Source organism: Polyodon spathula, chromosome 13, assembly GCF_017654505.1.
Source record: "Polyodon spathula isolate WHYD16114869_AA chromosome 13, ASM1765450v1, whole genome shotgun sequence".
Classification (NCBI taxonomy): domain Eukaryota; kingdom Metazoa; phylum Chordata; class Actinopteri; order Acipenseriformes; family Polyodontidae; genus Polyodon; species Polyodon spathula.
Window position 1 is genome coordinate 12,170,188 of NC_054546.1, and position 12,708 is coordinate 12,182,895.

The following is a 12,708-nucleotide window of genomic DNA, read 5'->3' on the forward strand; positions in this document are numbered from 1 at the left end:
ACATACACATCACAGCTGTAAATACAAAATCAAAGCTATCATGAAAAAATGAATTCCCATGACTTACACCATTACTCCACTATTTCCTTAAATAATTACAAATCAAATTCTAAAATTTGGAAGGCGCAATACCACTGTCCATTAACACTGTAAATGTGACTGTGGCAAGCTGTTTTGTACATACTGTAGTATGTTGTACAAACTGTAGATGGCTTGAAAACTGCAAACATTTCTGGTTTTACAGTATATCAAATTATGAGCCATCAAGACTACTTCACCCAGTACAACATTGTCCATGATCCTTCATACTGTATTTCAACAATAGATGTAGAATTTTAGCAATATGTTATTTTTGTAACATAGGTGATATGTAATTAGATGTATTTTTTATTAGAACAGGTTAGATTTGATGATATACATTGTTGTCTGTGTCAATGGTGACAAGTAGTGTATTTCTGTCTGATGTATTTTCATTTGTATGTTTAAAGTAAAGACATGCTGTCCTTTCTGACAATAAATCAAATAAGGATGCAGAATGTAGTAGCGTTTTATTATATATAACTCAATGACCAGACTCCATCTTGGTAAGCTTTTTCACATCCCAAACCCCCAAGAAAAGCCTACCTTCATATTTAACAGTGTTGTGAATTATAAATATAACCCTGCTTCTTACTGATTCATGCCTAACATTTCTAATCATTATTAACATAATTTATGAAAGTAAACATGATTATCCTCTTTGAACCAAATATCTTTTACAATTGGACATGCTAGGGCCAATTTTAATAATTATTGTATTTTTTTTATAATATGTAGCAGGAGTGAGCAGAGAACCCGTTACTCATCCTCGTAATCAGTTTCTCCGAAACCAATACTTGGACTTACTCGAGTGATGTCGCCGAAAGACGCGGAGCTAAAACCCGAAGTGCCATTGAATTTCATCTCTGTCCCTGATTTTATTGTTTTTAAGTCCTTATGTGTCATTTTAATTCTTGCTTCGCAAGAATTAATATTGTGTAAAATTGTATGGGTTGTGATGGTGGTGATTAAATTACATCGGGAAGTAGATTAGAGTACTTTGGTTTAACTAAAACAAGTACAGAAATACAACATTTATAGACATTGTAGCACAAGAAATTTTGAACAGACGATAGTACCACTGGCTGAATTCCTTGTATAAATCAATATCACCACACTGTGTGCAATATATTTGTTTATCACTGAAAACAGGATTCGTGATATGGAAACATATACAACTCAGAATATACATGACTATAATGCTATAATGCAAGTGAGTTAAAACCATATGAATTTTTCAAAAAGAATTATATTCTCCTAAATGAATTTATTTAAAAAAAAGACAGGTACAACATGAGTCAATAACTAATTAGGTATTTAGAATGTTACTGGATACCTCTTTGAACTGGTGCTTCTGTTTTATAAATGCTAAACTAATGTATTTATGTGGGCCTGTTATAAATATTGTTGATATTGTTGTAGGACTGCCATACATGACAGGCTGTTTGATTCCGAAATGTTACAGAAGACAATAATTACATTCCAAGTTAAAAAAAAAAAAAAAAGTACAGCAGTTTCCTAGCTTTTACACATTTAACAACAAGAATGGAACTGCGAACACAAATAAAATCAAAACCTTTCCCTGAATTCAATATATCAATTTTTACCAGTGGGTCGGTTTTTATTATATTAGTACAATGTGGAATGACATCACTGCATGGGTTAATATAGAAATTATACAGTAGACATTAACTGAAAGCCTGTTATTTACAGTTATCAACAGACAACCCATTAATAAAAAAATAAAATAAATACATAAATAAAAATACTATTGAAAACAGCCTGTGATCCTTGCATTATTAGTGAACTTGAAAACATATTTTGTGAAATACACCATTTATTTAGACATTGACCCAGGTCAAACATTCACTGTTAATCACTAATAAGAATGCTTAGCAAGTGTTTTGGATGCCAACTGAAATTCTAATTTTATTTTACAGTTCTGTTTTTAGGAATAGATTATTGTCACAGAGAAGTGGTGATGTTGTTTGTGAACTGTTGACAGCACTCTGCCATTATATAACTTGCTAGTGTGACCCAGTGATCATTGTAAAGGGTGTTAATCTGTTTAAAAAAGCAGGTTAATTGATTTAAGATAGGGGTATATAGTTGCCTTTTATGACATACAGTAAGCATCTGGATTATGTGCTGGCCACAGTGGGGACAACACTTGCACTGTTTCTGTTAGCACTGTAAACACTGACTCTTCTATAAAACAAGTTGCTATGCAGTTTCAATTACGCAGTATTGATTTATGGTGATGTTATCTTTTTTAGTGCTTTTTAGTATGAGTGCAGAACAAATGAAATGGTCTCGATTATAATTCATATTACATCCTGTGGCTAACCCCACTTCTGAATTGCTTGTATCCAGCTGAGTGAAGGAGATACCTCTGGCCTACTCTACTGTACAAATGTGCACACAATAATAATATACTGGGGTACTGTAGACCTATAGAAGTGCTTGATGGATTCTTTTTTTTATCTGTTACCATGCTAGATTAAACAAACCTCTGTTTACATTCATTTCTTTCATGCCGTACCGCAATTTAATTTTGTCTTCAGAACGATCCTATGCTTTTAACGCCTTCTTTCCTGTCATAGCCAACCAGCTGCTTCCCCAAATGACTGACATGTTTTTACCTGAACACGCTGCTGAAGTGAAATGATACAACAAGAATAACAGACTACCTGAAAGTAAGACATGCAAACTGAGATGTTTCTTCAACCTAGTATGGTATCAAATCTTTTTTTATTTTTTTAATGAAAATGCATGTCTACAAGCACTTTCAAAACTTCACATTAGGAGTTCCACACAATACAGTTCCACATGTTTTCCACATGTTTTCCCCTCCATCAAAAGTTATCTGTATAAGTTAAGTAGAACAGCACTTTATCAGCCACAATAAACTTAGTCCCGCTTAAAACAGGTGCTAAGGATATTGAGAATAAGTATCAGTCAGTATCAGTTGAATATAAATTAAAAGGGTATAGAGCCAAAAGTCATTTTATGTACACTTTCATGAAAGTGTTATCAATTTCATTTTTGTTTTATGTAATAATTCTGGACAAGGGGGGTTCATTCCAATGATTCCAGAACACCTAGGGTGAGTGAAGGTCCAGTGTGTGGATCTAACTTGCCTCTAGTGGCGTCAGGATGAATTAACTGCACAATAATGATGAAGGTGCACAACCCCCACAGTGATGACTCTAAACAATACATCACAATCATTAGAGGAAAAATTGCTGCATGCACTGAAAAATGAACAATTAATAGAAACAACAAATAAGACCTGCATTTTGTTCACACATTATCCCTTATAGTATCTATCATAGTTGAAATTTGTCCCAAGGCCCAATTGATGTGAAGAGTTACTCCTGGTGAATATAAATATATAGTGCTATAATGGAGACTCATTATTATTAGATCACTGGAATATGATGGCTGCATTAAGACATCTGTGTGATACATGCGTTTATCATTTAATCAATCTTCTGTACTGAGGTTTGCATTTACCACCCAGAGGGACAAACAAGAACATTGTAACTAAACTCTAATTGTCACGCACTGGTCACCGAGAAGGCAGCAGCTAATGCAGCCCACCTGCTGCCAGACATTGACACTATAGTGCAGTCCTGCTAACTTTTCACCTGCTATGATATTAGATAACGTCTTACTAGCAGATCCACTTCCTCTAACCATTAGTTTTGAGTAAGCTATATATATATATATATATATATATATATATATATATATATATATATATATATATATATATATACACACACACACACACACTGTATATCAGGGCTTCTCAAACTCGATCCTGGGGACCAACTGTGGCTGCTGGTTTTCATTCTCAATTACTTTTTAATTTTTTTTTTCATTGTTCCACAAGATATTGCCCCCTCTTCCTTTAAAGCAAAGGGGCTTCCAGTTAACTAGGTCCAAATAGTTTTCATCTTGGATAACTGAAACAGCATTGTACTTAAAGCTCCAATTTAATCTTTAAGTAGGTATTTGATTCAAAAGTATTGCTTACATACTGTTGAGCTCAATAAAAACACTTTCAAGTGCTTACGCCCAGCAACAGTGAACACCACGCTAATTCATAAGATTGAATCATTAGGTTGTAACCTTTCAGAAATAACTGTTCAACCAACACATGCATACAGCAGATACAAGTTGACATTGCCCAGTGAATTAAATGACAAAATCTGAATGTAGATTTGGGACTGGTTCTCATATTAAGATTGGCTTCAAGTCAGAAAGCAGTTTGTAATTTAAATGTGTTTATTCTTTTGGTGTCCACATCTTGTTTATCTTTTATTACACACTCCTTCCATTGGCTCCTATCCTTCAATACAGTCAAAAATTGCAGGTACCATTGATTATGTGCATACGATGTTGTGAATCAGAGACAGCTGTCTTGCTGTACAAAAATTCCCACTCTAGGCATATGTTCATTAACAGAGAACCCATGACAAAAGACTCTTCTCGTCTCTTCTATATATATATATATATATATATATATATATATATATATATATATATATATATATCAATAAATAAACATCAAGTTGATTTACTCTGTTGAATAAAAATGTTTTGGAAATCAGCCCATTGTCTTCCAGGTGGAATCACACTGTCATCCTTCACATTAATAATCCTATTCCTTGTGTGCAGACAGGGTTATCTAACCTACACGTTGGAAAGAAATTCCACAGCACAGTACACAAAAGAATAAAAAATAACTGGTAGGGTTTCAGCAGAGAAGTGACATTCTAACATGACACGTGGCGGTTTCCAGACCTAAAGTTACTGTTTGTGAGCTTGTGGAGCTGTCTTTTCATATTCTGTACATTTCAGAATCCATCATTTAACGAGAAGAAACTTTAACAAGCAGTTACTTCATCTGCAATAGGTGAATTCTTCTTTTTTTTGTGAAAGCAGACTAAAAAATATGTAAATAATTGTATATTTAGTATTGTAGTACAAGCAACAAGCAATTTATGAAGCTAACTAAGGATTATGTTATTTGTATTTTTAGTGGAACAGGTTTTTTGAATTCAATATGATGAAAATGGTACAAAAACAGGATGAGGAATGCAAAATGAGGCTAAACTCTGCCCTGAGACCTCCTTATCACTGTAGAAATGAGCCATGCTTATTGAAAAATCCTCAGAATAAATGGCTGAGAAAAATCAATAAATACAATCTTGTCTGAATTGTTAAATGATGAAGAAGAATGTATGAGACGCAATCAATTCATAAACTAATTATCCTGATAAGACCACCTTCCCATTAGAATATCGATTGATTATATGTATGCGGCACAATCCAATTAGTTAAAGGACTTTTGCTACTGGGTTTTTTTTTTCCCTTCTCTTACTTTTGTCTTGTGTTTGCAATCTTTCTAAATAGTTCTAGCACCTGTTGCTATATTATTATTTTTTTTTTTACTGGTGCTCAATCTAACTGTCAACGTGATTGCAGGCTTACTGGTTGAAACAAAACACCTGTGTATAGGGTCTGGTGAATGCTACTTTAAACGTATTGTGCCTCAAGGATTTTCCTCCAGGTAAAATACAGCTGAAGGAAGTACTGTGATGATACCGCTGTCTCATCTGAAGTTATGAATCCTCTCTGCTATATCTATGTTAGGTCAACTTTTATTTTTCATACAGTCGTCAGTAGCTAACTGGTAGTTTTAAAAATGACTATCTATACTCAGACACATTCATACACATTTTTTTTTTATTTTAGACAGCTCCTTCCAGCAGCCGTCTCTGACAGCAACTGTGTAACAGCTGCACTGGCCATCTTGTGTGAGTTCACTTCCTTAGCAACGTTGTCGTTGTTGCTACGGATGACTCGAGTGAACATCATGTTTATTTTATAGATGGTACACAATTGCTTAATAGTTGTAATAGGTTCTGCTTGATCTGTTGTTATCATACCTTGACCATGCCTGGAAATGCCCTGGTGATTGTGAAGTTCGGTCCGTATGAGTCCTGTGGCACCGTGGAACACAGAACCTTCCGCTTACAGGGTCTGCAAGGTAGGATAGGTTCTCTATACTGTATCGTATTCAGGGATGCGCAATGACAATAGCTGTACAAGTTTCTGCAGTGCAAAAATAACTTTAAAAAAAAAAAAGTTAACGTAAGGTATACAGCGTTACATAACAGAGCTCCAGTATTATAGGCTGATATTTTATTTTTTGTGAAGCGAGTGGTATTACACCATGTAAAATGTATATAGCGTCATGAATTAATCATTTAAAGAAAAGAACACAGTAGCAACAGGTTTTTAGAATTGTGTACAACAGATAAAACAATTAAGTGACCGCTTAGCATTGTGTCTCTAAAATGTGATACTGTGTGTTTCGAGTAGACTCTACTTCCAGAATTGCCAACAACTGATAATTCTTTGCTTATGGATATTCACCAATAACATGTTACACGTTATTTAGCTAATGATCCAAACTTGTGTCATTTTTAACAATTTGTAGCCACTCTAATTGAAGATGGGCATCGATGTGTCCTGGAGAAGATACCAGAATGGAATACAGTGGAACTTCTTGTTAATGGGGACAAGGTTTTTCATTGTAATATTAAAGACCTTGATTTTGGTAGGACAAATTAAATGGATAAATTAAATGTATACAATAACGTATATCAAACGTATATAGCTTTAATTTTTCTAAAAAAAAATAAAATAAATAAGTTTACTATCAGATAACAGAATCTTTCAATTGTGCCGTCAACTGTAACAGCAATTCTGTAATGTCTATGGCGAATCATATGAAACTTTATATGTAGATGAGCTTTTAAGCAGACAGAAAGCAAAGACAGACCAACGCAAAACAACTTTACCTTATAAAACATTGTGGTATTGTGTAATGAAACTGGTGTAGTTATATCTTACAGTACAATATGGTAAATGTCCTTATTTTGTGGATATTTTTCAACAGGAGGAGATGGCAAGCTAGATCCCCTCTGTCAGGAGGCTAGAACAGCTGTACTGAATGCTTACTGACCAGTCTGATGATCTCTGAATTTCCGATGAAGATGTTTCACCATCTTCTTACACTCATGCTGTCTATAGCATTTTCAGCCACAGTGATAAAGGTAAAATTTGACGGATTATGAAATGCTGGGTTTGTATCATGCATCCAAAAACAAGCATATCCAACTTTTGGTCTCTTTAAAGCCCCCGTGAATGTTTTTTTTTTTGTACTCTGTCAATGATGTTTAAATTGATAGAACTAATCAGTTTTAAAGCTCCAGTACCACAGTCCTGTTGAATAGTAAATTCAATTTCTTTTCATTTCTCATTTCTTGCCTCTCATTCACTCTTGTTTGATCATCAGTGTTCATGTCACTCAGGCTATATATATAGTTCACTTTTTATAATTATACATTTTCAACTGTTGTTTTTTATTAGTTTTTCATTTAAAAAACAACAAAAAATCATTATTTGATTATATTTCCACATCCTTCCCTGTGTGATTTCAAAACATGTTACAAAATGAATGTGCCTAACAGTACCCTTGCTTGCAGTGATGTTAAACTAAAACCCAAAGCACTCATAAAAGAGTTTTAAGAAGCATCCTGTTCTCATTACCATGCTTGGGCTTGACATTTTATTTGCAGTGGGTTATTTCAAACTGTCACAAAGCCATTCCCTTGGTTTTATTTCACAACTGTGACATTTCAGTCAATTCAAAGAAAAATCCCACAACAATACGTTTAAAAACTTTCAATTAAAAAAAAAAGAACTAAAACTGTCTTTCTTTACAAAAGGCTGCTCACTCTAACCTTTTTGGCATTTCTTCAGTTGCTGTGCCTTTGGGACTAGTCCATTTAGATGCTAAATAACAGAGAGGCTTATCACCTCTAATTGGCCAGTCTCTAGAGTACCATTAATTGAAGGCACAGTATAAAAAATGGCATAAAAGGGTGATGTACTGTTCTTCTGTAAAAGTCACCAATAAATGGTTGTTTTTGCTATTCAGTCTTTGACCTTAATTGATGACGCACAGGAAAGGAACACAACTGGAAAGCACAGTGCTCATGTAACTATGCTATATAATTTTATTAACTAGGCTACACAAGTCTATTCCTAGAATCAACAAACAGGAGATGTTTTGGAGTCTTTTGTTACTTCAGCAGATATGTAAAAAGCTTGTGTTCAATTCAGACTATGAAATTCTTTTAATTTAAAACAAGTTCATCCCGGCGAAAAATTGCCCACTATATAAAAGGCAAACTTTTTTTTTTCTTTAAATCCCACCCACTTTCTATTGGTCATGTCAAATAAAATGTAATGATACAAGACAGGAAAGCAAATATTTAAAGGTTCGTTTCATTTGAATTACTGCTGTAGTCACATTGCATAGAGTTATGTGTTAGAAACAATCCCATTTATCTGCCTGTCTGAACCTAATGTGGTTTATCTTTAAAAGTTAGGTAGCTGACCTCGTCTCCCTCGATTTATTCACTTTAGAGGCAATTCAAACGATACTAAACTCTGCAGAGGGTGGGGCATATATTTTGGTTTGAGGATAGAACAAGGTTATACTTTTTTTGTTGCTTTACAGTTTATTAATTATTATGGAATTCAGAGTAATACAGGACAATGTGAATGCTGTGTAATTTTGTTTCAGCTGCATGATCAGGGTTGAAGACTGTTATTGACTGCAAAGCACATTAGTCAGCATATCAAATCATATATATATAACATACCTGAAGGCAATAATAATATTAATAAAGGTCATAAGGTGTAAGTAAATAGATTTTAAAAAGTTTTGTTAGCATTCTTTTCCTTTTAGCTACAGTGTGACATCTTTAGCCGTCCCTTCAGTGTAACTGTTCTTACAATTCAATTGATGGACCCTATTTGCTTGGAACACTGGACCCACATACCACCTTTCATAAAAAAAAGAAAAAAAAACATGTAAAGGAACACATCTCAATCTCAATCAATTCAGCAGAAATGCATTGAACACATTACTCGTAACAGTGGACTCTGGGATCAGGGACACTGGAAAGGTGATCATGTTCAGCAGTACCAGTGTAATGAAAATAGAAAATGTCCACCTTTCCTGTAACGAAATGAAATGACATATGAATATTTAACACAGCAGGTCAAATGAGGTTTGTACTTGGAGATGCAATTGCAGGTACTACTCAGTCACAGGAGTTTTCTCTAACTCTACAGCAGCACCATGTAAACATAAAATCAAGTTTTCTGTAACAGGTTCATTTAATTGAGGTTTTTGTTTGTTTTGTTTTGTCGTCACATTGAAAAATTGTTGACAAACAATACATTTTCTGGCACACACAATCACAGAATATAAAGCTGGAGACCTACAGCCTCTAATGTTATCCAAAATATTTAAAATATATTCAAAAATAGCTTACAGAGGTGAGTATGGTGTGGACCACTACATGATATGAACACAGTTCTATTTATTTTGATCCTCAACAATATAAAATTATCATCACACAGTTTTACATTTACTTAACTTGGCATTTGCTTGTTTATAAAAATTTGCACACTACACTCCAGCATTAATATTGCTTAAGAACATTTAAATATATTTTCCTGTATCCTACAATATACTACATTGCTACCATGCTTTTTCTTCACGTTAGTTGATAAATAAATAAATCACCTCAGGTCTGAATTATACAGCCTTTTGATTACTGTACTTTTTTTTTCTATGTATATTATTTGAAGTGTTCTTAAATTATAAAAAAAAAACAACAACAATACTACAATCACTACTATTAATAATAATAATAATAATAATAATAATAATAATAATAATAATAATAATAATAATAATAATAATAATATGAAGAAGTGGTGAATTATACAGTTTTTGTGCTATTAGTACAAATATAAAATGTAGTTAGACACAAAAAAAGTTACAGTACATTTCAAATGCCAGTCCCTGAAAGATATTTGTCAAAAATTTGTGTTTTTTGTGGTGGTGTTATTAATTCAGTGTGCATAAGCTTCTGCTGTTAGCAGGGACTTCAGAAACTTCTCCCCTCAAATGCCTGCAGGTTGAAGACAGTGTCCAGGTACCTCTTCAGCTCTGCCAGGTGAGTGCATTTATTGCCTGTGGCAGTGCCAGCAGCTGGATCACGACCAACATGCCTTCAAAATAAAATTGAGTATATTAATTATAAAAAAGGAAGTTATCTTAAGAACTAAAATGTTTGCTTCCTGCAAGTTGTTTAAAATGGCACCGGAGACAGTTGTGTTAAACAGTTTTGGTAATTCATACAATAATTAAACAAATATATAAGTATACATTAAAAAAAAAATGCTATTCTGAGTTGAATTCAAATAAAATTACTATGAAAATATGATTATTATTTCCCTTCTATGATAGTTTTGCTGTGGTTCTTATAGACAGATGATGGATATTTAACTGAAAAGACAAACTAAATGTTTAGGATAAGCTTGACATTTTAGCTGAATGATACACACCATATTTGGCGACTGTTTTGCAGAACTGTAAGAAAACGAGGTTTGATGTTATCAAAGTATCCCATGTTCTTACGCTCTTCTTGGCACCACACAAGTTCAGCGTTTGAGTACTTCTCGTGTCATTTTTAACCAAATCAAAATGGAACGGGGATATCTAAAAAAGATAATGAAATTAAACACGATGTACTACGGAAACACAGTAAACATATTGTATAGATAATTTACTTTACTTTAACAGAATTCTATGTAAAAAAAGAAACACAATACGGTCACATTGACTTGCAAACCTAACAAGCTTGGTGCATTGGGCTGCTTAAAAAAAGTAAGGGTGTAGAATACACAAGAATAAAAAAAAAAAATTAAAAAAAACAACAGAAATGAAAAAATGTCATCTCAAGTGAAGGGTCAATAAGTGATGGAGCTGACTATTAATATATTTGAGGAATTGAGCCAATTCAAGCATGTAGCCTAATTTTAGCCTCTTACATAGTGTACGTTGTAAATGATTTGCTTTTCCTCCCACCGGATCATCAGACTAGGATTGAGTGTCACTCTTCGCCTTGTTTATGAGAAGAAAAAAAAAAGAGCTGTTCTAAAACTCAAACCTCTAAAGTGTATTCTCAATTAACTCATCTTGTACGTCTTCAATTTCCTCACACTGTAAAAGGTCAGTCATCACTCATTTGCTGCTCAACATAAATTTACTTTTTGGTGGGACTTGAACAAGGCAAGGATATTCTTTCCATTGCAACAGCTATGGGTAATGGAAAAAGAGAAAACTGAGTCTAGTGTTTTGTCCAAAAACATAGATGTCAATTATCACATTGCTATTTTTATGAAACTCATGTCCATGTGAGAATACTGCATCTACTCAATACTAAAGCTCATTACAGTCAACCCCCTAATGGCCACCGTGAAATAAAGTCCTTGATTCACTTTATGCCTCATTAACCCTCTATACATTTACTTAAAGAAACAGAAACGAAAAATCTAAGAACCAGAATAGCAAATTTGGTTTAAGACACACACACATGCACACACCTTTCAAATCAAATCAATCTTCTTTTTTTACTTTTGGGCATAATACATCTACAATGGAAAACCCTTAAGGCTCTCATTTTAATTTACTTAACAAAAGCTCTTAACATGCTTGACAAAGCAGAACATTCATATGCAGCAGGGAATCATTTTAGACAATTTACCGTGGTAAGAAAAAACAGGTTTCAAGGAAGAATGACTAAAGTCTTTCTTAATGTTTCTTTGGTTTGCTTAAGACAGTAAAACACAAGCCCTTTATCTGCAAGATGCTGTCCAAGTTTAAAAGTAGCCAGAACTTGTGTGGCCCAAGTGCCAAAAATATAAAATAATATAAAAGTACTGAAATGCGTGTTTTAATAGGTGATGCCGTCATACAAGATCACTCATATATTCTAAATAAAACTATATATTTTCCAGAGTATACCTCACCCTTTAGAACTCATTTCCATTTTTCTGAAAAAAAAAAACAAGTTTCTACTAATTTCTTGTAGCCAAAAACAAGGCCACAATGAGCACAACTTAAGTAAGATAAATTTTAGGTTTTTATTTCGCTGTAAAATGGGGTCCACAGCCAGTACCTGCTTCTTAGGCCATTTTATAGTTTCTGTATTGCAATTCTGAGAAGAAAAATCTGACTGAGTAAAAAAGTTTACATAATGAATTGCTTTTGTAAACCAGACAAAATTCATTTTTCATACTGGTTTCCAGAACGGTATCAAGATCTGCCTTCTCAACACATGAAAGAAGCTGCCAGGTGTTGAACAATTCACCACAATCCAATTACAGTCATAGAGCTGATGGACCTCTAAGTCATCTGTGATTTCCTTATTTCAGAGAGAACAAAAAATACATAGAAATAGTGAGAGTTGATGAGTAAGATGTTTGATCTTGGCGTCACCATCCCCTTTACGTAAAGTGTTTTTGCAAAACAAATACAAAACTTTGAAAACATAAGCTAATGGCCATTACGCTTCCTCTAGACGTCAGTGAATTACGTGTGTCGTTACATCACTGTTTCAATGCTTTCATGTGAATGTCTCAAGAGGCACCAGAAGAAAATTACCCGTGAAGTCAACAGAGGTG

At 33.8% G+C, this 12,708-nt stretch overlaps 1 protein-coding gene across 1 annotated transcript; it reads left to right on the forward strand.

Moving 5' to 3' along the window:
• The first annotated feature begins 5,957 nt into the window (after window positions 1–5,957).
• Window positions 5,958–7,641, forward strand: c13h10orf53 (chromosome 13 C10orf53 homolog). The gene is made up of 3 exons (XM_041267719.1): window positions 5,958–6,139; window positions 6,593–6,712; window positions 7,055–7,641. The coding sequence occupies exons 1-3, from the start codon at window positions 6,046–6,048 to the stop codon at window positions 7,117–7,119; spliced, it is 279 nt and encodes a 92-aa protein (XP_041123653.1). The 5' UTR covers window positions 5,958–6,045; the 3' UTR covers window positions 7,120–7,641.
• Window positions 7,642–12,708: the final 5,067 nt, after the last annotated feature.